This window comes from Pempheris klunzingeri, chromosome 18 (assembly GCF_042242105.1).
Source record: "Pempheris klunzingeri isolate RE-2024b chromosome 18, fPemKlu1.hap1, whole genome shotgun sequence".
In the NCBI taxonomy this organism is placed as follows: Eukaryota; Metazoa; Chordata; class Actinopteri; order Acropomatiformes; family Pempheridae; genus Pempheris; species Pempheris klunzingeri.
Window position 1 is genome coordinate 11,689 of NC_092029.1, and position 27,413 is coordinate 39,101.

The following is a 27,413-nucleotide window of genomic DNA, read 5'->3' on the forward strand; positions in this document are numbered from 1 at the left end:
ATTGGAGAATTGAAAAATTACTTAGGTTTAAATTCATGATTTTAAATTAATTTGGAGAATTAAAATTGATTAAAATTAGTTTCATAAATTAGCTGTAAAAACAATTAATACGGAATTCAAATTACTTACATCATTAAAAAACAATTTAAAAATTCATAAATATTAAACAAGTTAAAATGTAATAATAAATAGTTAAAATACAAAAAGATTAAAAGTTTTAATTCATTTTAGTAATTTAATATCTTAAAAGTAGAGAATGGGTTTTAAATTTAAGTTATTTTCTAAAATAAACCAAGTTGTAAAAAAGGCGCAATTTAGGCAGGTATAAATAAAACTCATAGTATACTGCCTTCATTCTGAAGCTTACTTTCGAAGAGACAACATCTCTGGAGCAAAGCTGACGGACCATATAGCAGCCAGTGCTTTTTTTTCAATTTGTGCCCTGCCTGAAGAAGACTTGTAATAAGTTGAAACGTCGCGCATTGGGCACATTATTAGAATAGTTTAAATAATTTTGATTTATAAAAATTTAATTTCATAAAAATTTAATTTGATTTAATTTAATTGATAATTCATATTTTAGTAAAATTAACATAATTCATAAGTTTAATTCATATCTTTTTATTGAACTTTGATTTAAATAACAAAAACTACATTAAAAAAATACAAATTAAAAACGACAATGGCCGATAGAGGCCGCTGGACGCGGGTTCGCTACGGAAGGCGACCTGCCCGGCAGCGGAGGTCCGGGGACCGGAGAGGGGGACCAGCCCGGAGGAAGGACAGTGCACCTCCTGTCTCCTTTGGGAGGCAGGCTCACTCGCCTTCCCCTAATCCTGAGTCTAACCCTAGGTCTAAGCTCTCCCTCTACAAAACCCTTACCTTAACCACACTCCTTTTGTGCAGCCCTAACCCTAGCAAAAAACACCCCCCAAATAACCCTACAATCCATTCCAAAACACCCCCCAGACAACCCTCCAATCAACTCCAAAACACCCCCCAGATAACCCTCCAATACACTCCAAATGGCCTCAAATGCACCCCTAGGCACTTCCTGGAAACACCTAGGGACAAAAAACACTTGGGCAAATTTTCACTCACTATAGTCAATGCAACTTTTCAAAATAACTCGCCCTAGGAAGGTCCCACCCACACCATTCAACCACCCCTAGGCTCCCCTTAAGCCAAGGGTTAGGGTTAGGATTCCAACAGTTTCTGAAAGCTGAGACGTTGCGCTTTACAGCCAATATGGTGTCATTACGGTAATTTCACTCGCGTCTCTCCCAGAAACTCGCGAAGCAAACTTTCTTTGCCAGGGAAATCAGTGGAAATGTTTTTATGCAAATTGTTCCTTTCTGTATATATTTCTGCCAGATTGTATTTTGATACAAAAAAGGTGATTTCATTTGTGTTCGTGTGATCTGAAGGCAATTTATTTCATTAGTAAAGGCATGAATCTATATATATTAAAATTTAGGATGTAAAGGTTGTATTGATGTGTAGTAAATTAAAATACTCCCAAAATGGGACAACAGTATGTAAAAATGTAAAAAAGATGACGTGTAGACGCTGTTCGCTGAGGTTCAGTCTACTAGTTTGCATATATTGATATTTTTTTCATTGTTCAGTGAAATAGTCCATTCGTTATTCAGGTTGACAGCTGACTGGACAGTTAGGGTTGCAGACCCCTGTACTAACCGATTAGGGTGGTCCCCAAGCCCACTGGTTAACTTGGTTTGGCGGCTCGAAGCACTTTGCAAAAAAGTGATTCAACAATGACCCATCCTCCACGGACCCATTGTGGTTATCATGCTATTACCTTCATCCCTAACCCTGTCTCTAACCCATGATCCTGCCATCAACCTTTTAGGTCACACTGGTCTGACAAAATCATAGAAATCACTGGATGAACATCAGGAGACAATACATGTCAGTAGATTTGGTCATTGAGTTGAGTTTTTATTTACATATGATAACTCTTTCAGACTGACACAGGATTGAAGATAATATTGACTTCTGGATTTATTAAAGCCAACAAGAGGACCTCGGCTTAGTACAGGACGGCTTTCAGTCACTTGTCTTGTTTCTGGGGCTGGGTGAGGGGAAGGAGGTGCTCCCTGTGAGGCTGGGGCAGGATCAGTGGGTGTTTGTTGTCTCCGCGGTCATGCCAACAGACGTCCAGCAGGGGATAGACTTTCCCCTGGACCTCCAGCCTGAAGCTATAGATCAAGCCCAGCTCATCAGGACTGTCACTGTTATAGAAAGTCAGACTTCTGCCCTCATAGTCCAAGAAAAGTCCAACCTTACAGGGGGGGCACAACACTGGCAGAACCACCCTGGGTGAGGTAAAGGCCTCATAAACTCCGTCCTTCAGTCCGATCAACCACACTCCACTCTCTGGATTCTTCACCAGCTTGGCCTTACGATTGGTTGTTCCTTTGATCAAACCGAGACGCCATTTGGGTTTTTTGCCGACCTCCACCTGGACGTCAGAGTAAGCAGAATTTTGATAAGCAGAGCTGCTGTAGGTATGATGTGAATCATGTTCCATGAAGAGCAGGTTTTACCTCCCAGTAGTGTTTCCCAGAGGAGAAGCCTCGGTTAGCCAGGACACAGTAGCTGTAAGTGAACCTCTCTGGATTATCAGGGAGCCTCCGCAGCAGCGCCCCACAGGACACCACTGTGTCCCCATGATGGAGCTCCAACATCGGGTGAGTCGTCTGAGGATCCAGCTTCAGCAGCTCTGATGCTGGAGGAAGATATAGAAGCACCAGGTAGAGGCAGACAGACAGATAGACACAGAGGTGGACAGCAAGAAAGATAGACAGGTGGACAGAGAGACAGGCGAGTCCATGTGTACCTGGCAGGACTTTCCTCTGAAGTCTCTTCCATACAGTCAGTTTAATGTCGCTGTGGTTGAAACCTGTTTTAAAGTTCAGAGAGCTGAAGATTCTCTCCTCTTTCAAATGGAGCTCCTGAATCTCTCTAAACCTGAGGAGGAAGGGGGGGGGGAGAGAAGGACAAGGGGGAGGAGCTGAAATATTTCTTAGTGAATCTTCAACCATTCAGAGTAGATTGATTGCTTGATTGATTGATTGATTGATTGATTGATTGATTGATTTAATGTTTGTTACCTCGGAGCAATTGATCCATACTTCTGTCAACAGAAAGAGAAAAAGCGATTATTTCAGACTTGATCAGTAATCTATCAGGACTATTGATCAGAGACGTCCTCAGCAGTCCTCCACAGAGTGGACTGGTGCCAGTACCATGATGAAGTCCAGGTGTCCCTCATTGCTCAGGTCCTGCAGGGTGTTCTGGGCCTCTTGCAGCCGGTTCAGGTTCTGGTTTAACTGGTCTGTCTGGTTCTGGAGGGAAGAGATGAGGATGGCGGCAGACGTCTCCACCTGCTGCATGTACCCAGCCTCCTCCACCTCCAGGTAGCGCCGCAGCTCACCAAACTCCTTCCTCACCACCCACTTCAGCACGTCAGACTCATTCTGATTTGACAGAGAGCAGCAAGATCCAATTCTCCTATTGACTGAAACGAGTCCTGTTTCTGAATTGAGATCAGTGACATTCTCAGAGATCATGATGTCCAACAAACACTGTAATTAGCCAGTCACACCTGAACACACCTACCCACCTATTGTTCAGTATCAATCAATCAATCTTTATTTATATAGCGCCAATTCATAACAGTTTTATCTCAAGTCCAATAACAGAAAATCAGGTAATGGTCCGATAGAGTTTTGGGGGAAGACTGTTAACTGTTCAGCTTCTACACCATGAGCCAGAACAAGGTCAAGAGTGTGGTTAAAACAGTGAGTGGGTTCATTTACACTCTGAGAGAAGTCAACTGAGTCCAACAGTGAGATGAAAGCAGAGCTCAGACCATCATTATCATCGTCCACATGAATATTAAAGTCACCTACTAGAATCACTTTGTCCACACTGAGGACTAAATCTGATAGAAACTCTGAGAACTCAGTTAAGAATTCAGAGTCTGGACCAGGAGGGCGGTACACTGTGACAACTAAGACTGGTTTTAGTGTTTTCCAGGTTGGAAGAGACAACTAACTAAGGCTTACAAAGGAGTTATAGTTAGGTTTAGGTCTAGGTTGGACTGTTAAACTAGAGTTAAAAATGGCTGCAGGTCCACCTCCTCGTCTGGAGGAGGTGGACCTGCAGGAGTCTGGAGGAATATGAGTATTAGTATGACTGGGGGGAGTGGCTTCATTAAGACTAACATACTCTTCATGGCGTAGCAGGTTTCTGTCAGATGAATAAATCAATATGGTGGTCTGATATCAGATCATTTACTGAAACAGCTTTGGATAGCAGAGATCTGATGTTTAAAAGTCCACATTTAACTCTCCTGTCCTGTTTCATAGTGCCAGTGGTGGTATTAACTTTGATGAGATGTTTCTGCAGAACTCCTCTCCTGTTAGACTTTATAGATCTAAATGATCTGAGGGGGACGGACACAGTCTCTATGGGATGTTTGGTGGGTACAGTGTCTCAGTATTCATGTCAATCAATCAATCTTTATTTATATAGCGCCAATTCACAACAGCGTGAAGAGCAGGTCTAGACCAAACTCTTTAATTAGAGAGAGACCCAACGATTCATGAATTCAAAATTAAGGATTCAAGAATTCCCACATGAGCAGCATCAGATATTATATTGAGCAACAGTAGAGGAAAAACTCCCCTTTAATGGGAAGAAACCTCGAACAGACCCAGGCTCAATGTGGGCGGCTTCTGTAGGGGTCCGCGTTGGGTGGAGGTTGGACAGAGAGAGATAGAAAGAGAGACAGACAAACAGCAACCAACGTACTAACAGTGACTATAGCACTAGCAATAGGAATGTGACTAAAAGATTAGCAGTATGATATTATTGAAAAACATGACGAATGTCCGACGATCCGCAGCAGTGATTCATTAACCGGAGAACCACATCAGCAGGACCAGGACCAGGATCCACAGGAACCTGAGAGATGAGAAAGCACAGAAAGGCTCCGGGGAAGATAGCAAGTTAGAGGCAGACATTTGGCTGACATGAGACATAATGATGGAGAGGAAGAGGAGGATAGAGAATAGAGGAGCTCAGTGCACCATAGGAGTCCCCTGGCAGTCTGAGCCTATAGCAGCATAACTAGGGGCTGGTCTAAGGCCTGATCCAGCCCTTAACTATATGCCTTGTCAAAAAGGAAGGTTTTTAGTTTACTCTTAAATGTAGAGAGGGTGTCTGCCCCCCGAACCCAAACTGGAAGGAGGTTCCACAGGAGAGGAGCCTGATTCATAGTGATACACATTTTCCACTTTGACTAAAAAGAGTTCAAAACGTGGTGTCATCTACCTGAAACATAACATACACAGTTAAGTCTTCCTCTAATGTCTTTGAACACGAAGAGGCAGCAGAGTGGACACTTTGTGTTCCTTAGTCAATCTGACAGAGTGGAGTCCACAGACTTAATCTAAAGACGGGAGTTTTTCCCGCCACTACAGCCAAATACAATAGTTCTGTTCGAGATTCCTGCCAGTTAAAGGGGAGTTCTTCCTCCACTGTTTCCTAATATAATATCTGATGCTGCTCATATGGGGATTCTTGAATCCTTAATTTTGAATTCCTGAATCTTTGGGTCTCTGAATTAAAGAATTTGGTCTAGACCTGCTCTTTATGTAAAGTGTCTTGAGATACCGCTGTTATGAATTGGCACTATATAAATAAAGATTGATTGATTTACAATGACGGCGACTGGTCACCTCATGCTGTATCTAAAGCTATTAGCAGGATAAGGCTTTGTTTAAGGTTAAAGACAGAACAAACAGATTCATGGTGGACAAACAATCTTTAAAAAACATCAGAACAACACAGAACATCACCCACAGTAATCCTGGATTTGTTGTATGCCATTTTACAGATCTGATCCTCCACTTTACGTTTCTGATGCTGGAACTCAGTCATCAGACAGGAAATGTCCTCCTGAGAGAGACAGACAGGCAAGCAGAGAGAGAGACAGAGAGGGAGACAGATAGGTGGAGAGGGAGACAGACAGGTGAAATGGGCTTGGTCTTTAAGATTCCCGTCATTAAAGCCTTTCACAGCTTCACTTCACTCTTTACAGGAATATCTTCCATCTTCCTTCACCGCTGAAGTTCAGCAACGGGAAAAACAACCTTCTCACCAAAACTCAGGGTCTGTGTGGTTGTGTGTTAGGGGGTACCCTAACTTGGAGGCCTCCCTAACAATTCAAGGTGCTGCCCTGAACACTGGCAGGAGTTTGGGGTTTAGTGTCTTGCCCAAGGACACTCGATTTGGTGTGTGGACAGGAGAAGGCGGCTGTCATCACCCAAGCCTGCAATCAATGGAAGAGCCTTAAATTACCCCACCAGATCTATACAGTCCTGCTGTTCTGCAGAGAGCCTGACTATACCAAGTTCATATGATCCCAAGTCCTGCACTAGCTCCAGAGGCGATGTTCCACATCCCAATAATCAGTTTACTCAAGGACTGATTCCCAGATGCGATCCAGCTCTCCGTGTTCTGGTCAAGGTGCTGCAACTCTGCTGTTACTGTTACATCCAGGGTCTGTGGTTATGTCTAGGGTTATGTTTAACCCTCAGGTTAACGACACTCTTTACCCTCGGGCCCGAAACGGGCCCTCTCATAAAAGTGTAATAAAAATGTTGAAAAGAAATTTTTTTTTTCCACTTTCACCGCATCAAATCTTTTCAACAACTTCAGACCTATCCATAGATATTAAGTTTTTAATTATTTTTGCAGATTTTTTATGTTTTTATGCCCTTTTTGTCATGAGAACTCCTCAGTTTTTTCAGTGGGAAAACACAAAATATGCTATATTTTCAAAAATAAGGTGCGAAGAGGAATATTTGGGAAGAAGTTATTACAGCCTTGACTAGGTCAATAATTGATAACAACATTGATTTTGGTGCATTATTATTTTTGGAGTAATGAGAGTTTATTCAAAAAACTTACACTCTTTACCCTTAGGCCCGAAACGGGCCATCTCATAAAAGTGTAATAAAAATGTTAAAAATGAATTTTTTTTTTTCACTTTCACCGCATCAAATCTTTTCAACAACTTCAGATCTAACCATAGATGTAAAGTTTTTCATTATTTTTTATGTTTTCATGCCCTTTTTGTCATGAGAAGAGGAATATTTGGGATGAACTTATTACAGCCTCCTGCGCTGTGTGCAAAACTGCATGCAAAACTGCAGGAAGGACGTCTTCCAATTTGTAACCTCTGCTCATGGTGTCTGCTGGTGAAATGACCAGCCAGACAAGGCTGCAAACTATTCAAGCAGACTTCAAACATGCACCTGCATAAACATGTTATACCATTAATAGAAGAAAATAAAAGCAACCCTAGATTTCTTTTTAGCACAATAGCTAGGCTGACAAAGAGCCAGAACTTTATTGATCCTTGTGTTCACTTATAGCTCAGCAGTAACGACTTCATGAGCTTCTTTAATGATAAAATTCTAACTATTAGAGACAAAATTCAGCACCTCCTGCCCTTAACAGGGTCTGATTCTACTTCAAACTTAGGAATCATGGAAACAGCTGTTACACCTGATGTGTACTTGGACCGTTTTTCTCCTATTGATCTTTCTGAATTGGCCTCAATAATCTCCTCATCTAGACCGTCAACATGTCTCCTAGACCCCATTCCTACTGGACTACTTAAGGAGGTCCTGCCCCTAATTAACACGTCCTTACTGGATATGACAAATCAGTCTTTACTAACAGGCTACGTACCTCAGTCCTTCAAAGCAGCAGTAATTAAACCTCTCCTGAAAAAGCCTACTCTTGATTCAGGTGTATTAGCTAACTATAGACCTATATCCAACCTTCCCTTTCTCTCCAAGATCCTGGAGAAAGTCATAGCTAATCAGCTGTGTAATTTTCTAAATTCTAATAGTCTATTTGAGGATTTTCAGTCAGGTTTTCGAGCAAACCACAACACAGAGACAGCACTGGTGAAGGTTACAAACGACCTCCTTATGACATCAGACATAGGACTTCTCTCTGTCCTGGTGTTGTTAGACCTGAGTGCTGCTTTCGACACCATTAATCATCACATCCTGTTACAGAGACTGGAACAGTTCATTGGTATAAAAGGAACTGCATTAAGCTGGTTTAAGTCCTATTTATTAGATCGATCTCAGTTTGTACACGTTAACAATGAATCCTCTGTCCACACTAAGGTTAGACATGGAGTTCCACAAGGTTCAGTGCTTGGACCAATACTTTTTACCTTATATACTGTATGCTTCCTCTGGGTAATACTATCAGGAAGCACTCAATTAATTTCCACTGTTATGCAGATGATACACAATTATATTTATCAATAAAGCCTGATGAACCCAATCAGTTGGCTAAACTTCAAATCTGCCTTAAGGACATAAAGTCCTGGATGAACAGCAACTTTCTGCTGCTAAATTCAGATAAAACTGAAGTTACTCTGCTCTAAACACCTTTTCTACCAACATAACTGCTCTGGACAGCATCACTGTGGCCTCCAGCTCCACTGGGAGGAATCTGGAGTCTTATTGATCAGGATTTGTCCTTTAACTCCCACATTAAACAGATTTCTAGAACTGCCTTTTTCCATCTACTAATATTGTTAAAACCAGGTCCATCCTGTCTGTAGATGATGCAGAAAAATTAGTACACGCATTTGTCACTTCTAGGTTGGATTATTTCTGTTCCTTATTATCAGGCTGCCCCAATAAGTCCTTAAAGACTCTCCAGCTGGTCCAGAACGCTGCTGCTCCTGTTCTGACCAGAACTGAGAGAAGAGACCATATTTCTCCTGTACTGGCTTCTTTTCATTGGCTTCCAGTAAAATCTAGAATAGAGTTTAAAATCCTTCTCCTCACCTACAAGGCTCTTAAGGGTCAGGCCCCATCATATCTTAAAGAGCTCATAGTACCGTACTACCCCACTAGAGCACTGTGCTCCCAGACTGCAGGTCTACTGGTGGTTCCCAAAGTCTCCAAAAGTAGTGCAGGAGGCAGAGCCTTCAGCTATCAATCAATCTTTATTTATATAGCGCCAATTCACAACAGCGTTATCTCAAGACGCTTAACATAAAGAGCAGGTCTAGACCAAACTGTTTAATTCAGAGACCCAACAATTCAGGAATTCAAAATTAAGGATTCAAGAATCCCCACATGAGCAGCATCAGGGGCTGGCCCAAGGCCTGAGCCAGCCCTACACTATAGGCTTCATCACTAAGGAAGGTTTTCAGCCCACTCTTCACTGGCTCCCAGTAAAATCTAGAATAGAGTTTAAAATCCTTCTCCTCACCTCCAATGCTCTTAATGTTCAGGCTCCATCATATCTTAAAGAGCTCATAGTACCGTACTACCCCACTAGAGCACTGTGCTCCCAGACTGCAGGCCTACTGGTGGTTCCTAAAGTCCTCTAAAGTAGTGATGGAGCCAGAGCTTTCAGCTATCAGGCTCCTCTCCTGTGGAACCTCCTTCCAGTCTGGGTTCGGGGGGCAGACACCCTCTCTACATTTCAGAGTGGACTAAAAACCTTCCTTAGTGATGAAGCCTATAGTTCAGGGCTGGCTCAGGCCTTGGACCAGCCCCTAGTTATGCTGCTATAGGCTCAGACTGCCGGGGGACTCCCATGATGCACTGGGCTCCTCTCTCCTCCTCTTCCTCTCCATCCTGATGCTTCTTGTCTCTTTAATGTCTGTTTCTAACTTGCTATCTTCCCCGGAGCCTTTCTGTGCTTTTCTCATCTCTCAGGTTCCTGTGGATCCTGGTCCTGGTTCTCCTGCTGTGGTTCTCTGGTTCCTGTGGATCCTGATCCTGGTTCTCCTGCTGTGGTTCTCTGGCTTCATGAATCACTGCTGTAGATCGTCAGCCACCAACACTTTTTATCAATATTGGTCATGGTGTTGTTATTCATATATTAACTATTCTCATGTTTTTCAGTGCTACCATATTGCTCATTTATTAGTCACACTCCTATTGTCAGTGCTATAGCTGCTGTTAGTATTTTGGTTGCTGTTTGTTTTCTCTCTCTCTCTCTGTCCAACCTCCACCCAACATGGACCCTGACAGAAAGCCGCCCACATCTGAGCCTTGTTCTGTTCCAGGTTTCTCCCGTTAAAGGGGAGTTCTTCCTCCACTGTGTCCTAATATAATATCTGATGCTGCTCTGTGGGGATTCTTGAATCCTTCATGTTGAATTCTGAATCGTTGAGTCTCTGAATTAAAGAGTTTGGTCTGAGCTGCTCTTTATGGAAACAGTCTTAGAGAACACTGTTATGAACTGGTGCTGTATGAATAAAGATTGATTGATTGAAAGTAGTATAGTATAGTAAATGGTTTGCAGCAGAGGGTAGAAGGTCACAGCAGTCACAGTCTTACTGTTGTGTTCATGAATACTTGACCTCATGGTTTAATATGTTCCTATTTGCTTTGTGTGGAACAGCAAACTCCTGCTCTGTGATAAATCGCTGCTTATCTGAGTGAACAACACCAAACTGTTCTGGAATTAGTCTGTTATCCAAAATCAACCCGACAACATAGTTTTTGTGATTATCAGATCGACATTTGAACATAACAGAAAATCAGTTTTTCAGTTTACAATCTGACACTGATCATTCACATACAAACCATCTTCATGAATGTACACAGAACCTGGTTATTACATATTTATACATGTATAAGGCACACAGGTGTGATTTTTGTTTGTTTTATACCTTCATGCGGCTGTAGACGGAGTTCACAGGTGTGATTTTGTGCCCGCGGTGGGCACCAATGCTTCCACATAGGCCACAGATCACCATTCGCTCGTCCTCGCAGTAAAGGCTGAGCGGGTTGTGGTGCTGAGGACACGATTCCAGCTGAGCTCCACCTGAAACACTCACTTCCTGTCAGGACGAACAAACAAGGCGTTATTAAAAGCTAAAATAAAGCTTTAAATATTTCCATTGTTTAGATTTTCACCAGTTAAAACAGGAGAAAAAGAAATAGTAATGGGGTTAGGGTTAATTAAAAAGTTTTGTTTCCCAGGTAAACTAATCACAGGTGTTTTTACCTGCAGAGCCTCAATGATTCGAGCCAGACTGACGTTAGGAGGAGGACTGTCTCCGTCCACAGCACAGCGACACACAGGACACTGCAGCTGGCCGAGCAGGTCCATCGTCAAGGAGCGCACACAACACCTGGACAGGTGAGGACAGGACCGCACAGGTGAGGACAGGACAGGACAGGACAGGTGAGGACAGGACAGGACCGGACAGGACAGGTGAGGACAGGACAGGACAGGACAGCACAGGTGAGGACAGGACAGGACCGGACAGGACAGGACAGGACAGCACAGCACAGCACAGGTGAGGACAGGACAGGACAGGACAGGTGAGGACAGGTGAGGACAGGACAGGTGAGGACAGGACAGGACAGGACAGGTGAGGACAGGACAGGACAGGACAGGTGAGGACAGGACAGGTGAGGACAGGATAGCACAGGTGAGGGCGGGACAGCACAGGTGAGGACGGGACAGCACAAGTGAAGACGGGAGAGCACAGGTGAGGACGGGAGAGCACAGGTGAGGACGGGAGAGCACAGGTGAGGACGGGATAGCACAGGTGAGGACAGGACAGGACAGGACAGGACAGGACAGGTAAGGCCAGGTGAGGTGAGGACAGGTGTGTCCCCTCCATCCAGTATACCTGCAGTAGGAGTGTCCACACTGTAACATCAGTGGTTCGGTGAAGATGTCCAGACAGACGGGACACCTGAGCTGCTCCTCCAGACTCTGGCGACGCTCCATGTCACCAATCCCCAACACCTGGACCAGAACCTCTGGGATCAGAACCAGAATCACAGAAATCAGCACAGAAGTGAAGGAGTCCTGAATCCTGGCTTCACCTTTTCTTGGTTTGAGTTTCTACATCCATCTCTAAACTGAGGGTTTTTCTCTTTACTGTGGTTGGATCATATTTACATCAGGAGCAGTTCCTGCTCTTTGTGTGGGACGTTTTGTTTGTGTTTCTGAACATTTCTGATAATCAATTCTTATCTGATAAACCTGAAAGTCACCTTCACCTCAGAAACAACACGTCTTCATGGGAACCACGACGGACCATCAGACCAGCTCATGTGGTCTCACCTGGAGGACAGACTTGTGTGGTCTTAACTTTTAGAAATGCTACTTTTATGTTTTTAATTCTCAACACAGAAACTAAAAGTCTTTTCATTGACATGAAAACCTGTGGTGGGGGAGGCAGTGAGAGGCGTGGACCCTGTAGAGCAGGGGTCACCAACCTTTTTGAAACTGAGAGCTACTTCATGGGTACGGAGTCATACGAAGGACTACCAGTTTCTGATCACGTTAGTGATTTCTCACAATAATTATCAACAATGACTTAAGGTGTAAAACAGATAATATCAATATTACACATTTAATTTCTATTAATCTCAGCAATTGTTTAAATTTTCAGATGATCACTTCTACAACATTTCATAGAAAAAATGTCCCATTTTCACTGCCCACTGACAAAGAGCCTTTTAACAAATCATCAACTATGTTGCACCATGTTTGAAAAGGTTATCAATTATGTGATGTTTAAGAAAAATCAACTTTCATATTTTTCAATAAATCTAATCACATTTTAAACTAATGAACAAATCTGCTGCATTTTTAACAAAATTATATCTGTTACATTTCATGAACACAATTTTTCAATATTTTTATTCAACTTTGCCATGACACTGCCATGTTGCCACTGACAACATCTGGTATCTGTTTCTTTGTTAGTGGGAAGACTGGCATTGCATGCTGTTCACCAGTGTATTGCAATCTGGTGTGTAACTTGACACTGCAACTCAGAGTGATCAGTGCATCAGTGAGACGTGTTCTGTGTTTGTTCTTGATGAAGGTCATGTCAGAAAACGATGATTCACAGAGATAGGTTGAACCAAACAGGCTGGCAACCTTCATAGCTGCTGTGCATACACCACTGTACTTTTCTGTGTCAACAAGGCACCAAAAGTTTGGTTCAGCCTGGTAGGCTTTGAGGTGGAGGTCATTTTGCAATGTTACGATTTCAATCTCCACCTGTCCAGCATCCAAGTTGAACGTTACACTTAGTTGCTCAGCAATGCATGTTATGTCCACGTTCATGAAAGGATTGGAAATGAATGACACACATGGCTCAAGCTGATCAAGGTCACAAAACCTATTCTCAAACTCTTGCCCAAGTCTGTGTATGACTTGACAGTACTTTTCTGCAACTTTGTCAAATGTCTCAGATGCAGAAGCATTGTCTTTCAGCACCGACTGCATAGAGGAAAAGTGCAGCACCTTTTTTCTCTGAAAATGCACAGAGAAAACGTTCATCTTGGCTTTAAATGTATTTAAAGCACTTATATCAACAACAGTCTTATCTTTGCCTTGCAGCTCGCAGTTCAAGTGGTTTAGTTTCCCAGTAATGTCCGTTAAAAATGCAAGGTCAAGTGTCCACTGTGTCCTCTGCTGTCCACAGACTCGTCGCACTGGATGCTAAACCATCTGCACTTCGCCACATCCCGGTTCAGCTGATCGACCAAGTTACAGAACATAGCTGACAGTTGCCCAGTGGTTTTCAGCTGGTCTGGCTTCAGGACCCACCATCACCCCTTAATGACAAGCTGCGACCCAAATCGAGGAAAATTTTCAATTTAATGAAAAGATGGTGCAGTTTGAACCTGAGATAGTCCAGGATATCATAACATGCCAACACAAAAAAAACAAGTTTAATGATCCAAACCAAAACGACCAGCAGGTGACGATGCTAGAGAGACACTCAAATTAGCTGCATTTTAATTAAAACCAAAAAGTGAATCTTAGGGACACAAGGTTTCAAGAATCTTAATGTAAGTGTAGTTGTGATAACCTGCATCAGTGGATCCACACTGAACAGCCCTGTATTAATCACATTCAATCAGTAGCACTTCATGAGCCATTGATCCTGAGGCTGTTACAACATACAGAACACTTCAGTGACTTCAGCCTTTTTTTTAACAGACTCAACACCGCTTTCATGCGCACACACATGAAATAATAAAGTGCAACTGCTGAGAAGTATTTTGAAAAAGACTCAAATGATGTCGCTTTAGCTGAGAACCCTCACTCACTGAATCTGTGACGACCAAACACTGCACTGTGGGAAAAATTCTGTTTCTTCAGTAGCAGTTTTTATCCACAAACTCAAAATAAATTTAACAAAAAGTGCAATTCAAAAAGATTCAAGTATACAAACTTTTCCTCTGATTACCTTCTCAGCAGATACTGAAAAACCTTGTGTTTTGAAGAAAATTAAGCAGCACTTACTTCAACCTCAGGTGAAACAGCTCGCTGCACAAAACCGAGGTTTTTGTCCTCCTTTGTCCTCAATGGAAGAAAATCCAGATCTCATGTAGTCGGTGTCCTACTTACTCAATTAGCATGAAAACAAACTTTTCGGGTCTTCTTCTATGCTGTGAAACGACGGGTGTCAATTAGCATTACGGGGCATTATCGCCACCTACTGCTAAGGAGTGTGAACAGACGGCACTGCGCTGCATAAAAAGTCCCCTTCAGAATAAAAGCACATGATTTTTTTCTTAACATTTGTTTTCCCAAGCTAAGGCCCAAAAGTGGGTCGCGACCCACCAGTTGAGAATCACTGGTCTAGCCATCGTAGATGCCCCCAGTTGAACATCGGAGAGAGTGGAGATTAGATCGGTTATGTTTTTCTCATCTTTATGTGCGGTGTTAGCAATTATCATCATTGCTTCTTTGATAACTTCTCCATCTGAAAATGCCTTTTGGTTGCTTTTTGGGATTTTTTCGCCGGCCTCATGAACAAAGACTGCTGCTTACCCAAAGCTACCTTTAGCTCACGGGCTGTTTCTGCCCGTCGCGCGCTTCCCGGTGGGCAGTTTAGCTTTGTGACACGTAGTGAAGTGTCTCTCCACATTGTGCCGCTTTGTCGTCGCCCCACAAATGAGACACATGTAGTTTTCTTTCACAGTTGTAAAAAAGAACTCTTCCTCCCATTCACTGTGAAAATGATGAGTTTTCTTTCTTTTTCTGACATGTTTTTTGGGTTAGAAACCGCATTCAGCTCCCCATCTCCGCTGCACCCGCTAGCTTACTCTCCACGAGCGCGAAAGTTTTGTCATGCGCAGAATACTGACCTTTGAATTCGAAGAGGTCAGAGTTCACCTAAAACTATCTAAACTAATTCTTTTATTTTTAAGATATTGTCATTTTCAAATCTTTATAAATGCAAGTGTGATTAAAACAGAATAGCAACAGAAAAAAAATAAATTTTAGACGCAGCTCACTGGTGAGTTGTGCTATTTTTAGAACAGGCCTGCGGGCGACTCATGTGGTCGGTGGGGGCAACCTGGTGCCCGCGGTCACCGTGTTGGTGCCCCCTGCTGTAGAGGTTTCAGTGTCCTGAAGGTGTCTCTCTGTAACCACACAGTAACTGAATCTGCAGACTGGACCTGGTCCGGACCAGGTTCTGTAAAAAGCTGTGTCCTCTGGTCCCTGATGATGATGATGATGATGATGATGAAGATCCTCAGAGGAACACATCACATCTGAAACCTGTGAGCTGTTCATTAGTGGGCGGCTGTGGCTCAGAGGTAGAGCGGGTCAATCAGAAGGTCGGTCCCCGGCTCCTACAGGTCAGCATGTCCAAGTGTCTTGAAGACACTGAACCCCGACCTGCTCCTGAAGCAGCTTCAGTGTGTGAAAGAAAGTCTCCTCCAGCTTAGATTCCTCCTGAATGAGGATGTGATGGAAAAGCGCTTTGAGTTGAAATGACTAGAAAGGAGATATACAAATACAGACCATTTACCATTGGTGATGTCACCAAACGAAGAGACAGACAGACAGACTAGAGCAGCCATTACCATGGTAACCGACAGCGTCCTATTGCCATGGTGACCTCCAGCATCAACCCGGTGATGCAGAGGATGTGTAACATGATCACACTGACGGGCGTCCCACAGCTCAGATGCTGTCAGCAGCTGTGACCTCTGAGCCTCAGGTTTCTGTGCTTGCTTCTGATTGGCTGATGAGTGCATTTAGGCTGCTGCTGCTGCAGCTGATTGGACAGATCACAACACTTATCAACCTATTGGTGATGATGAGATCAGTCGGCTCACGAACCTCCATCAGTGTGTGATCAGAGATCACGTGTGTCGACGGGTCCACGTGTCCTTCACTGGGGGGCCGAGTCACATCTGAACGACCTGCTTGTTTAAATCTGCTGCAGCCAATCAGAGCTCAGAATGAGTAGCTGCCACGTCAGAGACCAACAGGAGGACTGAGGGTCCCCGAGGGGACAGAAACAGACCGACTGATGGAGCAGCTCCTCTCCCGCCTGGTTTCACCTCCAACTGTTACAGGGTTCAGAGTCTCCGTCAGGACGACTGGAGAAGGACACCAACAGCGCTGGTTCACTCTGTTTGGAGGAAACATTCAGAGGTTCACTCAGAGAGTCAGAAAATGTCGCCTCTTTAAGTCCAATGACCACATAGGCTGAAGGACAACATCTCAGTTAACATACAAAACCAGGCCATAACCAGCTGGTGACCAGGCCATAACCAGCTGGTGACTAGGCCATAACCAGCTGGTGACCAGGCCATAACCAGCTGGTGACCAGGCCATAACCAGCTGGTGACCAGGCCATAACCAGCTGGTGACCAGGCCATAACCAGCTGGTGACTAGGCCATAACCCTCAAAACGATTTGAGCAGCAGATGGCAAGATAACAAGGCAGGTTATCTCTGACTGACGTCAGGCTCTGTTGGACATGTTGGACAGGCTTTGTTGTCCGGTCCTCTGAACCTCACCTGTCCACCAGGTGTCTCATCAACATTTCACTTTTCCTCATCAAATAATTTTTATATTTTTAATAACAATACATTGGCTGTTGCAACACCTAAATTTCCCCCGTGGGGATCAATAAAGGATTATTATTATTATTATTATTATTAACAATGTAAATGTGCCACCGTTAACAAGCTTGTCTTCACTGGATGCTGGATGAATGCAACCACTTCTTCTTCTTCATCCTCTTCTTCCACTGAAGCATTAGGAGTTGTTCTGATCCCGTTTTGAGGGATTTGGTTTCATCTAATCAAAATAAAACACAAACCGATGAACCGATTTGAGCAGCAGATGGCGCTGAAGACTTGGGCCTATGAATGACGTCATCCCTGGTATCAGCTGACAAAACAGGAAGAAAGAGACGACACTTCACGGACCCCCCTCCCCCGGGACCGGGACCGGGACCGAGACCGATAATGGCCTAATAACGAGTCTACAGCAGGGTTTAAATTAAAGGAATCAACGCGAAAGAAGGTAAGAGCTGATGAAAGAAAAACGAGTTAACCGGATAACACACTATTAGCTGTTAACAGCCTGCTAACACAGACGGACTGTTCGCAGGCTGTTAGCAGCCTGTTAGTAGCATGTTAGCAGGCTGTTAGCAGCCTGTTAGTAGCATGTTAGCAGGCTGTTAGCAGCCTGTTAGCAGCTAACAGTATGTAAATAAACAAAGAGCGTGACGGAGGTCGGCAGGAAACATCATCTCTGATATTCATCTCACTGGAATTTAAACTGTCTGAAACATGAATTTAATGTGACACGTTTAGTCTGTAACTATTACAGTATACAGAGGCCAAATGTTTCAAGTATGAGTCCAACAATTACACATCCATCTGCCACAGAGAATCCATAGAAGAGTACCACAGTGAACCAAGCTCAGGCTAAATTTAAACTGTAAACAGGCTTAAAAAATGAATGGAGTTTGGCCCGCTGTCACCCCCCAGATCTGTTTAATGAACTCAGAGGACTCCTTGACCTTAATTACCCTGAAATTTAACTGGAGTCTGGCACCAATGCACGGATTAATTACATTATTAAAGATAAGATAAGATATGCTGTTATCAGTCCCACGACGGAGAAATTTACGTCACAGCAGACAGGATGAGATATAAATTAAATATGAACAGTTTCAACAGAGGAAGTTTAAAAATAGAAACAATGTAATATACACAGGGATATAAAACCTCATCCGAGGTAAGATGAATAAATATATTTCACATATTTACTTTCAGTATGGAGGATGTTTGGATTAGGTATTGATTATTGATTGTTTCCTTTCAGTATGGAGGATGATGAACTTCCGTCAGCGGATGGGATGGGTGGGCGTGGCTCTCTACCTGCTGCTCAGCATCATGGCGGTGTATTACATCTTTGAGGTTCACAGCTTCAGTTTGGAGCGTGTGCAGAGAGGCGGGACCAGTCCATCGGCTCAGCCCCCCACCATCAGCTGGTCTCAGAACGTCACCACTCGTCTGCCGCCACTTCCTGTCTGGATGTGGGCATCGGTCTTCCTGCTGCCATACCTGCAGCTCTTCCTCTTCTTGTTCTCCTGTACGCGAGCCGACCCCCGGGCTGTCGGTTACTGTGTCCTTCCTGTCTGCCTCGCCCTAATCTGCAGCCGCCGCTACGCTGCCCACAAACCGACCAATCAGAGAGGCCCGCCCCTTATTGACACGTAGAGGGCAACACAACCAATCAGAACACCCACTGCTCATGGAGATCCAATCAGAGAGGCACATTGTTTGTGGACATGTAGAGGGGCAGGGCCAATGGCAGGAGGATGAGGCCATAAAGTAACTGAACTGTTTGTGTTAATGTTGGTGATGTCACTTCCTGTGTGCCTTTAAGGAACACTCCCGTGGACTGAAAGGCTGTGGTGTGTCTGCCAGGGCGATGCCGCCACCCTGAGCGCAAACCATCAGGATCATCAGTTTTACTTCCTGTTCCTGGTCTCTTCTTCTGTTGTTGTGACGTCACAGAGAATCCTGTGCTGTGATTGGCTGAGGTAGTTAGTTGAACTTGTTAACTAAGGCATCAGAAATGTTGCTATGGTTACCTGCAATTTATTACTTAGACCGGAAATTAGATTACTGACCTGCCAGCCAATCAAAATACTTTAAGATGAGTCACATGACCCGTTCATTACCATGACAACTTTATAACATCAATGAAATAAAATAAAAAAACACACACACAATGTAGTTTTACATTTTTGTAGTTTTTCCATTTGTTCTTTAATGAGGGAGACTTTAAACTGTTTTCAGAGACCCTCATCAGAGCACTCACTGGTCCTGGAGGAGGAGGGACGCAGGCCTGACTGGTGGGTAGGAGAGGCAAATTCTTCCAGACATTTCCAAAGCAGGTTTTCTGTTCAGTCTTTAGTGGAGTGGAAACAGTCAGTCAAACACCTGGAGCTGCTTTAGCTACAGCTAGTGACGCCATCCTGACCCCAGGTGGTTCAGATTTTGGGTCTTTTAGTTGGAGGTTGTATTTCTGACCTTTGAGGATCCTCTGACTCCCCTTCTTCATCACTGTCCTCTTCCTCACCTGCAGCGGGCAGAACACAGGTGAATCAGACAAACTACGGTGTTCTCAGAGCCACAGGTGACGGCCTGTTTCTTTCTGACGGGTTCCGTTAGCAGCCTGTTTGTAATGTTAGCACTTAGCACCGAAGAGCTAACTCACCCTCTGCGCAGGCTCCGCGGTTTTTTTCCCGCTCCACCAGTTCGCTGAGAAGTCGCGACACGTTCTTGTCTAGCTCGTGAATTCCGCTGATCAGAGACCTCAGATTACTTTCAACTTTAATGCTGATTTTTTCTGTCTGTCCGTCTCTGAATTTTAGCTCCGCACAAACAGCCACGGCCGCCATCTGTGATACAACCTGCTATCGTCATCACGCACCGTCTGCTGCCTTCAGGTGCCCTCCGTAAATGGAATGTATTTTGAATGTTGATCAACTCTTTTACAAATAATGTATTTCAAACAATTTGTTCTTCTCCGTATTACTAGAGTTATTGTGATGGATGTTGTTGAAAGTAGTAAATGGAAATGATGGTAAAATTGTGTTTTTTAATTCTCCGCAGGAACACGGCAGTCTTTACAACGTGAGTGTCTGTGTGATTTCTGTGGGACCCTTGAATGGATCACAGAGCCACCGTAATTACACATTTAAAGAATATTTTCATCAACGCGACATTAACGTTTAGTTTATGTCACATTAAAACTCGTTTGTTCTTCCGTCTCTGTTCTTTTTATTTTCTTTATTACAGTTATGTTGTTAAACTCGGTGGCCTCTGACCTCAGAATGCCGCCAAATACGAGCTGTAGAAATAAGCCGGAAGTTGTCATCAGAACTAGCAGGAATTAGCAGTTCGCTAACAAAGATCCGATCAGCTGAACATCAGGCGGAGCTGCTCATTGATTATTATCGATCCGGTAATTGGCTGGTTTGCAGTTGGATCATACGGTGTCAGCAGTCTGATTAACGTTCCAGTCCGGTTCCCTTTTGACTCGGTAAGTTCGTGCTTTTCGTCTACGCAGCTAGCACAGTTAGCTTTAGCACGGATCGGATTCACTTTCATGTGTACTGGTGAAGCTAACGGATGCTAACTGTAGCTGATTTCAGACGGACTGTGGGCTGATTGTTTTCCAATCAATCAGCAGCTGATCAGACTGATCGATGACCCGATAAACCCGACTGATAATCAGTTGCACACACGCTGTTCACAGAGAGACGGACGCTCTAACCCGGGACAGACCGACAGACAGCATGAACACATAATAGGTATAAGTCTACCTGTCTCTCACACGTCTGCCTGTCTGTCAGACTGAGGATGTCGGAGGAGCAGACGGTGTCTCTGGTTGATGTACTGGAGGAGGATGAAGAGTTGGAGGAAGAAGCTTCGGCCGTGTTGGCAGGAAGTGACTCTGATCACTGCTCATATCCTCAGGTTAGTCCTCACCTGCAGAACAGAGAGATTCTGTCTGTTTGCAGACCAGACACGCACACACTGTAGACTGCCAGTCAAATGCGTGACCTGTCAACCTGTGTGTAAATCCATCCAGCTAAGGAGACTTATAGAATCTACAAGTTGGACAGATGTAAAGACTCACCTGTGTGTGTGTGTGTGTGTGTGTGTGTTTTGCAGGGCTATGTGAAGCGTCAGGCTCTGTATGCCTGTAACACCTGCACACCAAAGGGAGGAGAGGCAGCAGGCGTGTGTCTGGCGTGTTCATACAAATGTCATGAAGGTCACGAGCTCTTCGAACTTTACACCAAGAGGTCCTCACTGCTCTATTCCAGTAACACACACACACACACTGTCTGCCTTTCATGGAGTTGGTGAACTGGATGAGACATGATTTTATTCTGACTCTTCTTCCTCTCTGTTTGAAGGAACTTCCGCTGTGACTGTGGAAACAGGAAGTTCACAGACCTGCAGTGTAAACTCCACCCAGTGAGTTCACAACACGTCACACATGGCGACGAGCACGAGTGACTTTAGTTAGCACCCTCAGGCCCCATCAGGACTGAGGCTCAGTCCGGCCCATGAGGACTGTGAGCTGGTCACCCTGAACACAGACCTGACCTGCTCTTTATGAAAACAATTAGTGCTGTAAAAAACTAAAGATGGATTGATCAGTACAATAATGTAGTCAAGTCGGTCTCCATGATGTCATTAAGGTGTGTGTTATATCTACACGGTGTGTGTGTTTCAGGAGAAGGAGGAGGTCAACAGTGTGAACAAGTACAGTCATAACTTCTTTGGAGTTTATTGTACCTGCGGCCGGCCTTACCCCGACCCGGACGACCAGGTGAGTCACACACTCCCCTGGACCTCACCTGTGGGCTGGACTACGAAGACAGATTAGGGGGTCAGCAGGTGTGTGTAGCCTATAGCCTCAAGGGTGTCAGTGTCCTGAAGGAGTCTCTGTTACCTGGTAGGTTACCATGGTAACTGAATCTGCAGACTGGACCTGGTCCGGACCAGGTTCTGTAAAAAGCTGTGTCCTCTGGTCCCTGATGATGATGATGATGATGATGAAGATCCTCAGAGGAACACATCACATCTGAAACCTGTGAGCTGTTCATTAGTGGGCGGCTGTGGCTCAGAGGTAGAGCGGGTCGTCCCTCAATCAGAAGGTCGGTCCCCGGCTCCTACAGGTCAGCATGTCCAAGTGTCTTGAAGACACTGAACCCCGACCTGCTCCTGAAGCAGCTTCAGTGTGTGAAAGAAAGTCTCCTCCAGCTTAGATTCCTCCTGAATGAGGATGTGATGGAAAAGCGCTTTGAGTTGAAATGACTAGAAAGGAGATATACAAATACAGACCATTTACCATTAGTGATGTCACCAAACGAAGAGACAGACAGACAGACTAGAGCAGCCATTACCATGGTAACCGACAGCGTCCTATTGCCATGGTGACCTCCAGCATCAACCCGGTGATGCAGAGGATGTGTAACATGATCACACTGACGGGCGTCCCACAGCTCAGATGCTGTCAGCAGCTGTGACCTCTGAGCCTCAGGTTTCTGTGCTTGCTTCTGATTGGCTGATGAGTGCATTTAGGCTGCTGCTGCTGCAGCTGATTGGACAGATCACAACACTTATCAACCTATTGGTGATGATGAGATCAGTCGGCTCACGAACCTCCATCAGTGTGTGATCAGAGATCACGTGTGTCGACGGGTCCACGTGTCCTTCACTGGGGGGCCGAGTCACATCTGAACGACCTGCTTGTTTAAATCTGCTGCAGCCAATCAGAGCTCAGAATGAGTAGCTGCCACGTCAGAGACCAACAGGAGGACTGAGGGTCCCCGAGGGGACAGAAACAGACCGACTGATGGAGCAGCTCCTCTCCCGCCTGGTTTCACCTCCAACTGTCACAGGGTTCAGAGTCTCCGTCAGGACGACTGGAGAAGGACACCAACAGCGCTGGTTCACTCTGTTTGGAGGAAACATTCAGAGGTTCACTCAGAGAGTCAGAAGATGTCGCCTCTTTAAGTCCAATGACCACATAGGCTGAAGGACAACATCTCAGTTAACATACAAAACCAGGCCATAACCAGCTGGTGACCAGGCCATAACCAGCTGGTGACCAGGCCATAACCAGCCAATTACGGGGTGGATTATCTCTGACTGACACCAGGCTCTGTTGGACAGGCTTCGTAGTCCAGCCCCTGAACCTCACCTGTCCACCAGGTGTGCTCTGGTTGTGTATTAGGTGTGCGTGTGATCGGCTGGTTCTGTCTCCAGGTGGAAGATGAGATGATCCAGTGTGTGGTGTGCGAGGACTGGCTGCACGGCAGGGTGAGTCCAGGATAAGCACCTGACACAGGTAGCAGCAGTACACCTGTTGGCTGTCACCTGGGATTTATTTGAACTCACCTGTGTTTGTTGACAGCACCTGGGCTGTGTGGTTCCAGATTGTGTGGAGCTGCACGAGATGATCTGTGAGTCCTGCATGAACAAAAACTCTTTCCTCTGGACCTATGCCGCTCACCTGGCAGGTAAATAGTGCCGACCCTGCTCCCGTGTGGGGGTCCTCTGATTATCATGGTACTCTGTTCTGGTGAATTCTGCTTTTGGTGGTAGAATAAAATAAAACGCTAATGAGCTGAATATCTTAAACAGGTTCATCCTGCGGTAGATATTTAGATATTTATCTGCAGATCCGGGTGATTAGACTGATAGTTTGAGTATAGTCTGAATATCTGATAATCTCATTGAGGATTTCATCAGTTCTTTTTTTGGATGATTTCTGTTCTTGTTTTGTTATTCTTCAGGGTTCTGGTTGTTTTTTATCACAGTCTCCATTTAGTCTATTGATCATATCTGTCATTGGTGTTGAGTTCTGCCAACTTGGATTACCAGTTCATGTTGCTGGTTTCCTTCATCAGTCCATTTCTCCCAGAAATGGTTCCTCAGTTTCAAAGAGCTGCTTCCTGCTCTTTACCATAATACCATAATCATTTCCTTATTTTCACTCGAGTCCCGTCTTCGTTGTCACAGTGGATTTCTGTTGATTCCAAAATGTCACCCGTGTGCTCGTTCTCGATTTATTTGATATCTTTCTCAAAGTTTTGTCAAACCATTTGTTGTTTCTTTGTTTAGAGGGTTTCAGATTAGACAATAAAGCCAGTTCATTATGTCCACAGCAATTGCTACAGAATTATAATAGGGGAATGTCTCAGACAGAAAGGAATCCATGAACTGGTGTGTTGATTTTCCATAACCTTCCAGTATGTCCCTCTGCTGCCTGATGTCACCTGTGATGCCACCTGTGTGAGAAGGTGGTTAAACACAGGTGACAGGGTCTCATAGTTACAATAAGTCCTTTTCAGATAGACCTAACCCAAACCCTGACTCGTGGTCCTGCTGTGGTCTCAGAGGTGTGAGAGACCTCAGGTCCACATCTGTGATGAAATAGTCTGCTGTACTACAACTACTGCATCTGTCATCTACATCTGCATCTACATTACTGATGGCATTAGAGGCTGTTTGTTACCATCAAAGTGGTGAAATAAATCAGGCATTGTACACCTGATTTACACCTGTACTCTTGTTCGTCACTTCCTGTTTGTGTCACATATTTCCTGTTCAGTTCCAGGTGCAGCTGTACAGGTGAAGGAGGAAATGGGAGCAGATGAGTCAAACACAAACCTTCCTAACCAAAAAGAGAAGGTGAGATGAGGACACTTCAAGTCAGTCAGACTTAAGGTGGTTGCCATGGTAACACTACAGTAGGTGTCAATCAGACCCAACTGGGGTCGGGTAGTTAGGGTCGGTTAAGGATGACAACCCGACATCTGACACTGATCAATGACACAGAGACAGAAATAAACAGAATAGATGGAATAAACCACATTTGTTGCTTCTTGAGTTTGTTTATGTCAAACGGTCACAATGATTACAGGGTTAGAGGGTTACAGAGTTTAGGCTGCTATTTGGGTCCTTTTGTAGGTTTTTGCTGGTTGAGATTGTATTTTGTCAGATGCAGACTCTGACTTCACGCACCATGAAATCACGGTTCACTCTGATTGGTGTGATTGATTAATAATCAATAATCGGTCAGGACGATGATGTCATGGAGCCCAGCTGTAAACGCAGCAGAGAGGAGGCGGAGCCAAGCTGCAGACTGAAGGACCTGCAGGCCATTGGTCAGAAAAGGGTCCAATCAGGAGCCGTGTTCTGGCCATCAGCATGGCGCTCCAAACTCTGCTCCTGTAACACCTGCCAGGTAAGATTCACTTGGCTGAGTTTCTGTTGGCTAAGGCACTGATGATGAAAGTGTGAGGTCATGGGTTAGTTTCTGGTCCGCCTTTAAACAGTGAGCTGTGTTGGGACCGGACGCCTGATGAGTCCTGACAGAAACATGTTAAAGTTCTTGTGTTGGTGTTGGTGTCATCAGGACAATCTGTCTGTGGCTGGCCTGTCCTTCTTGTCTGACGAGTCGGACACCGTCCTCGCCTACGAGAACAAAGGAAAGACCAACGAACGGACACAGCAGGGTCACGACCCACTGATGTCAGCGCTGGACAACCTGAACCGAGTGCAGCAGCTCGAGATCATCCATGGTACGCACGATTGCAAGTACTACATGCATACACAAGTACTGCCTACACAACTACTACCTGAACCAAGTTTAGCAACTTGAGATCATCTATGGTACGCACAGCAAGTAAAAGTACTGCACACAAAAATACAAGTACCGCACACTGAACTACAAGTCCCAGTTGTTCCTGTGTCTGTCAGCTGATGTCAGTCTGTTTCTTCCAGGTTACAACGACATGAAAACTGAACTGAAGGACTTCCTGCAGAGATTTGCTGCAGAAGGAAAAGTGAGTTCAAGACTGAAGATGACCTTTGACCGCTGACCACCACCTGACCTCTGTCTGACCATTAGATGACTCCTGATGTCATGTGACTGTCTGCTCTCTGATAGGTTGTGACTCCTGATGACATCCGTCAGTTCTTCGAGCAGCAGCAGAGTCGTAAGAGGCGGCGAGTCGACGCTGAACGTTTCTACTGCACCTGATGATGTTTAACCTCCAAAGTACCATGAAACAACCTTTGATCTTTCTCTGCCTCCCAGCTGGGATCGTCCTCGACCTTTTATCTTCTTCCTCGGTTGTTTTCTAAATATTTTAATGTTTTTGTCTTCAGCTTATTTCAAATCTTTCAGACTTCCTGTTTGTAATGTAATCTGTTATGTTTCAGAGGTTGATGTCCGTCTGTGTCGTCCCATTTCCTTTTTAATGAAAACTAATAAAACTGAATCAATAACATGGAGTCTGGTCATCAGCTGTCGCTGAACGCTGCATTTATCGGAGAGCAGGTCTCAACTTGTTGAACATGCATGGTAACGTCAGATTAAAGGTCAGAATCTGCAGAATTTAAACAACTTGTGTGTTTTCAGCTGCTCCAACGGAAACACTTTGACCTAAAAATCTGACTCCTGCTGCTGGCGCTCAGCGAACACCAAGGTTGAGAACCTGTCAGGTGCACAAACTCCTGCGCAGGTGCGGATGTTTGCAGTTTGTGTTAGCGACAATTGGATATTTGGTTCAGGAGAAAACTCAGGATCTGATCCCGAACATCCAAAACCTGAGATCCAGAATACAGCCGTGATACAGAGACTCTGAAATACATGGTTCAGTTTAATGATTAATGTCCTACAATTATCTTTGTGTAAAATCTCAACCTGTGAATTCACTCCAGATGTTCAATAAACATACTGCAGTAGAAAGTAAACCTGAAGTACTAAAGTACACAGTTGTAGTAAAAGTATTTAGTTCCTTTCGAAGCAAAGTTTTGTCCTTTTTGTTTGTCTGTTTGTCACAACTGTCCAATCAGCTTCCTCCTCCAGTCCTTCAGTTTTTCCCTGAACAGCTCAAAGTGACCATATCGTCTTCAACAACTAACTAGCTAAGTAACTAATTGACCAGTTAACCAAGCAAGAAACAAACCGACCAACTAATAAATGTGGGAGATAAATCATCAGCTTAACAGTTTAATGCTGTAACAGAGTCACACGACGAGAGCGCCTGTGTGTGTACAAACTAGTGTTCATATATGTCTGTGTTTACACGTGTGTAGAGATACTCGACATACAGATACTATGTAGTATACAGACATACACAGTACATGTACGTCGCTCCAGTTACAACCAGTCAGGTTTTAGCTTTGAAAACTAATGGTTGTTCCACTAGTACCTACTTGGCTCTACTCGACTCGACTCAACTCCACTTAGTTTGGTTGCATTTCGATTACAGTAGCGTCCCACCTCAAAGTGGGCGGGGTCGTCATAGCAAGGCGGCCCAAAACTCCAGTGACGTAATTTGTATATGGCACAAACAAACAACTAAGGACATGGAGCGTTTGGTTTGTGTGTATCCGTTTACTTCGTAAATAATAAACTTCAGAAATAATAAAAATGCATGGTCGCTGTTTCCAGGGTTTTAAAAACGGTGGGTTTGATTCTTG

At 44.4% G+C, this 27,413-nt stretch overlaps 3 protein-coding genes and 1 long non-coding RNA gene across 4 annotated transcripts; 2 read left to right on the plus strand and 2 right to left on the minus strand.

The window, feature by feature from the left end:
* Positions 1–1,997: 1,997 nt before the first annotated feature.
* On the minus strand, positions 1,998–11,829 carry LOC139218127 (E3 ubiquitin-protein ligase TRIM50-like). The gene is made up of 9 exons (XM_070849680.1): positions 11,729–11,829; positions 11,095–11,221; positions 10,757–10,927; positions 5,893–5,988; positions 3,270–3,500; positions 3,135–3,157; positions 2,861–2,991; positions 2,568–2,749; positions 1,998–2,482 (listed from the first exon to the last, which is right to left on the minus strand). The coding sequence occupies exons 1-9, from the start codon at positions 11,827–11,829 to the stop codon at positions 2,072–2,074; spliced, it is 1,473 nt and encodes a 490-aa protein (XP_070705781.1). The 3' UTR covers positions 1,998–2,071.
* A 5,451-nt stretch (positions 11,830–17,280) lies between these two features.
* On the plus strand, positions 17,281–19,133 carry tmem251 (transmembrane protein 251). The gene is made up of 2 exons (XM_070849129.1): positions 17,281–17,400; positions 18,208–19,133. The coding sequence occupies exon 2, from the start codon at positions 18,216–18,218 to the stop codon at positions 18,603–18,605; it is 390 nt and encodes a 129-aa protein (XP_070705230.1). The 5' UTR covers positions 17,281–17,400; positions 18,208–18,215; the 3' UTR covers positions 18,606–19,133.
* LOC139217720 (uncharacterized) lies at positions 19,129–19,808 on the minus strand. Its single transcript, XR_011585631.1, has 2 exons — positions 19,612–19,808; positions 19,129–19,473 (listed from the first exon to the last, which is right to left on the minus strand). It is a non-coding gene; the product is annotated as an uncharacterized lncRNA (long non-coding RNA).
* On the plus strand, positions 19,768–26,683 carry ubr7 (ubiquitin protein ligase E3 component n-recognin 7). The gene is made up of 14 exons (XM_070849128.1): positions 19,768–19,843; positions 20,010–20,030; positions 20,196–20,439; positions 20,753–20,876; positions 21,075–21,208; positions 21,323–21,383; positions 21,646–21,741; positions 23,184–23,237; positions 23,332–23,437; positions 24,532–24,611; positions 25,003–25,167; positions 25,339–25,504; positions 25,707–25,768; positions 25,873–26,683. Exons 4-14 carry the CDS (start codon positions 20,760–20,762, stop codon positions 25,963–25,965), a joined length of 1,134 nt encoding a protein of 377 aa, XP_070705229.1. The 5' UTR covers positions 19,768–19,843; positions 20,010–20,030; positions 20,196–20,439; positions 20,753–20,759; the 3' UTR covers positions 25,966–26,683.
* Positions 26,684–27,413: the final 730 nt, after the last annotated feature.

What these genes read in the sequence shown, in the direction of transcription:
- ubr7 (XM_070849128.1), top strand. Translation starts at nt 20,760, where the DNA reads ATGTCGGAGGAGCAGACGGTGTCTCTGGTTGATGTACTGGAGGAGGAT. An exon ending in CTATGCCGCTCACCTGGCAG is followed by an intron (nt 23,438 to 24,531) that starts GTAAATAGTGCC and finishes TTTCCTGTTCAG; the next exon opens with TTCCAGGTGCAGCTGTACAG. An exon ending in GCTCCTGTAACACCTGCCAG is followed by an intron (nt 25,168 to 25,338) that starts GTAAGATTCACT and finishes TGGTGTCATCAG; the next exon opens with GACAATCTGTCTGTGGCTGG.
- tmem251 (XM_070849129.1), top strand. Translation starts at nt 18,216, where the DNA reads ATGATGAACTTCCGTCAGCGGATGGGATGGGTGGGCGTGGCTCTCTAC.
- LOC139218127 (XM_070849680.1), bottom strand. Translation starts at nt 11,829, where the DNA reads ATGGAGCGTCGCCAGAGTCTGGAGGAGCAGCTCAGGTGTCCCGTCTGT. An exon ending in CCGTCTACAGCCGCATGAAG is followed by an intron (nt 5,989 to 10,756) that starts GTATAAAACAAA and finishes TGTCTCTCTCAG; the next exon opens with GAGGACATTTCCTGTCTGAT. An exon ending in TCAGAGGAAAGTCCTGCCAG is followed by an intron (nt 2,750 to 2,860) that starts GTACACATGGAC and finishes ATCTTCCTCCAG; the next exon opens with CATCAGAGCTGCTGAAGCTG.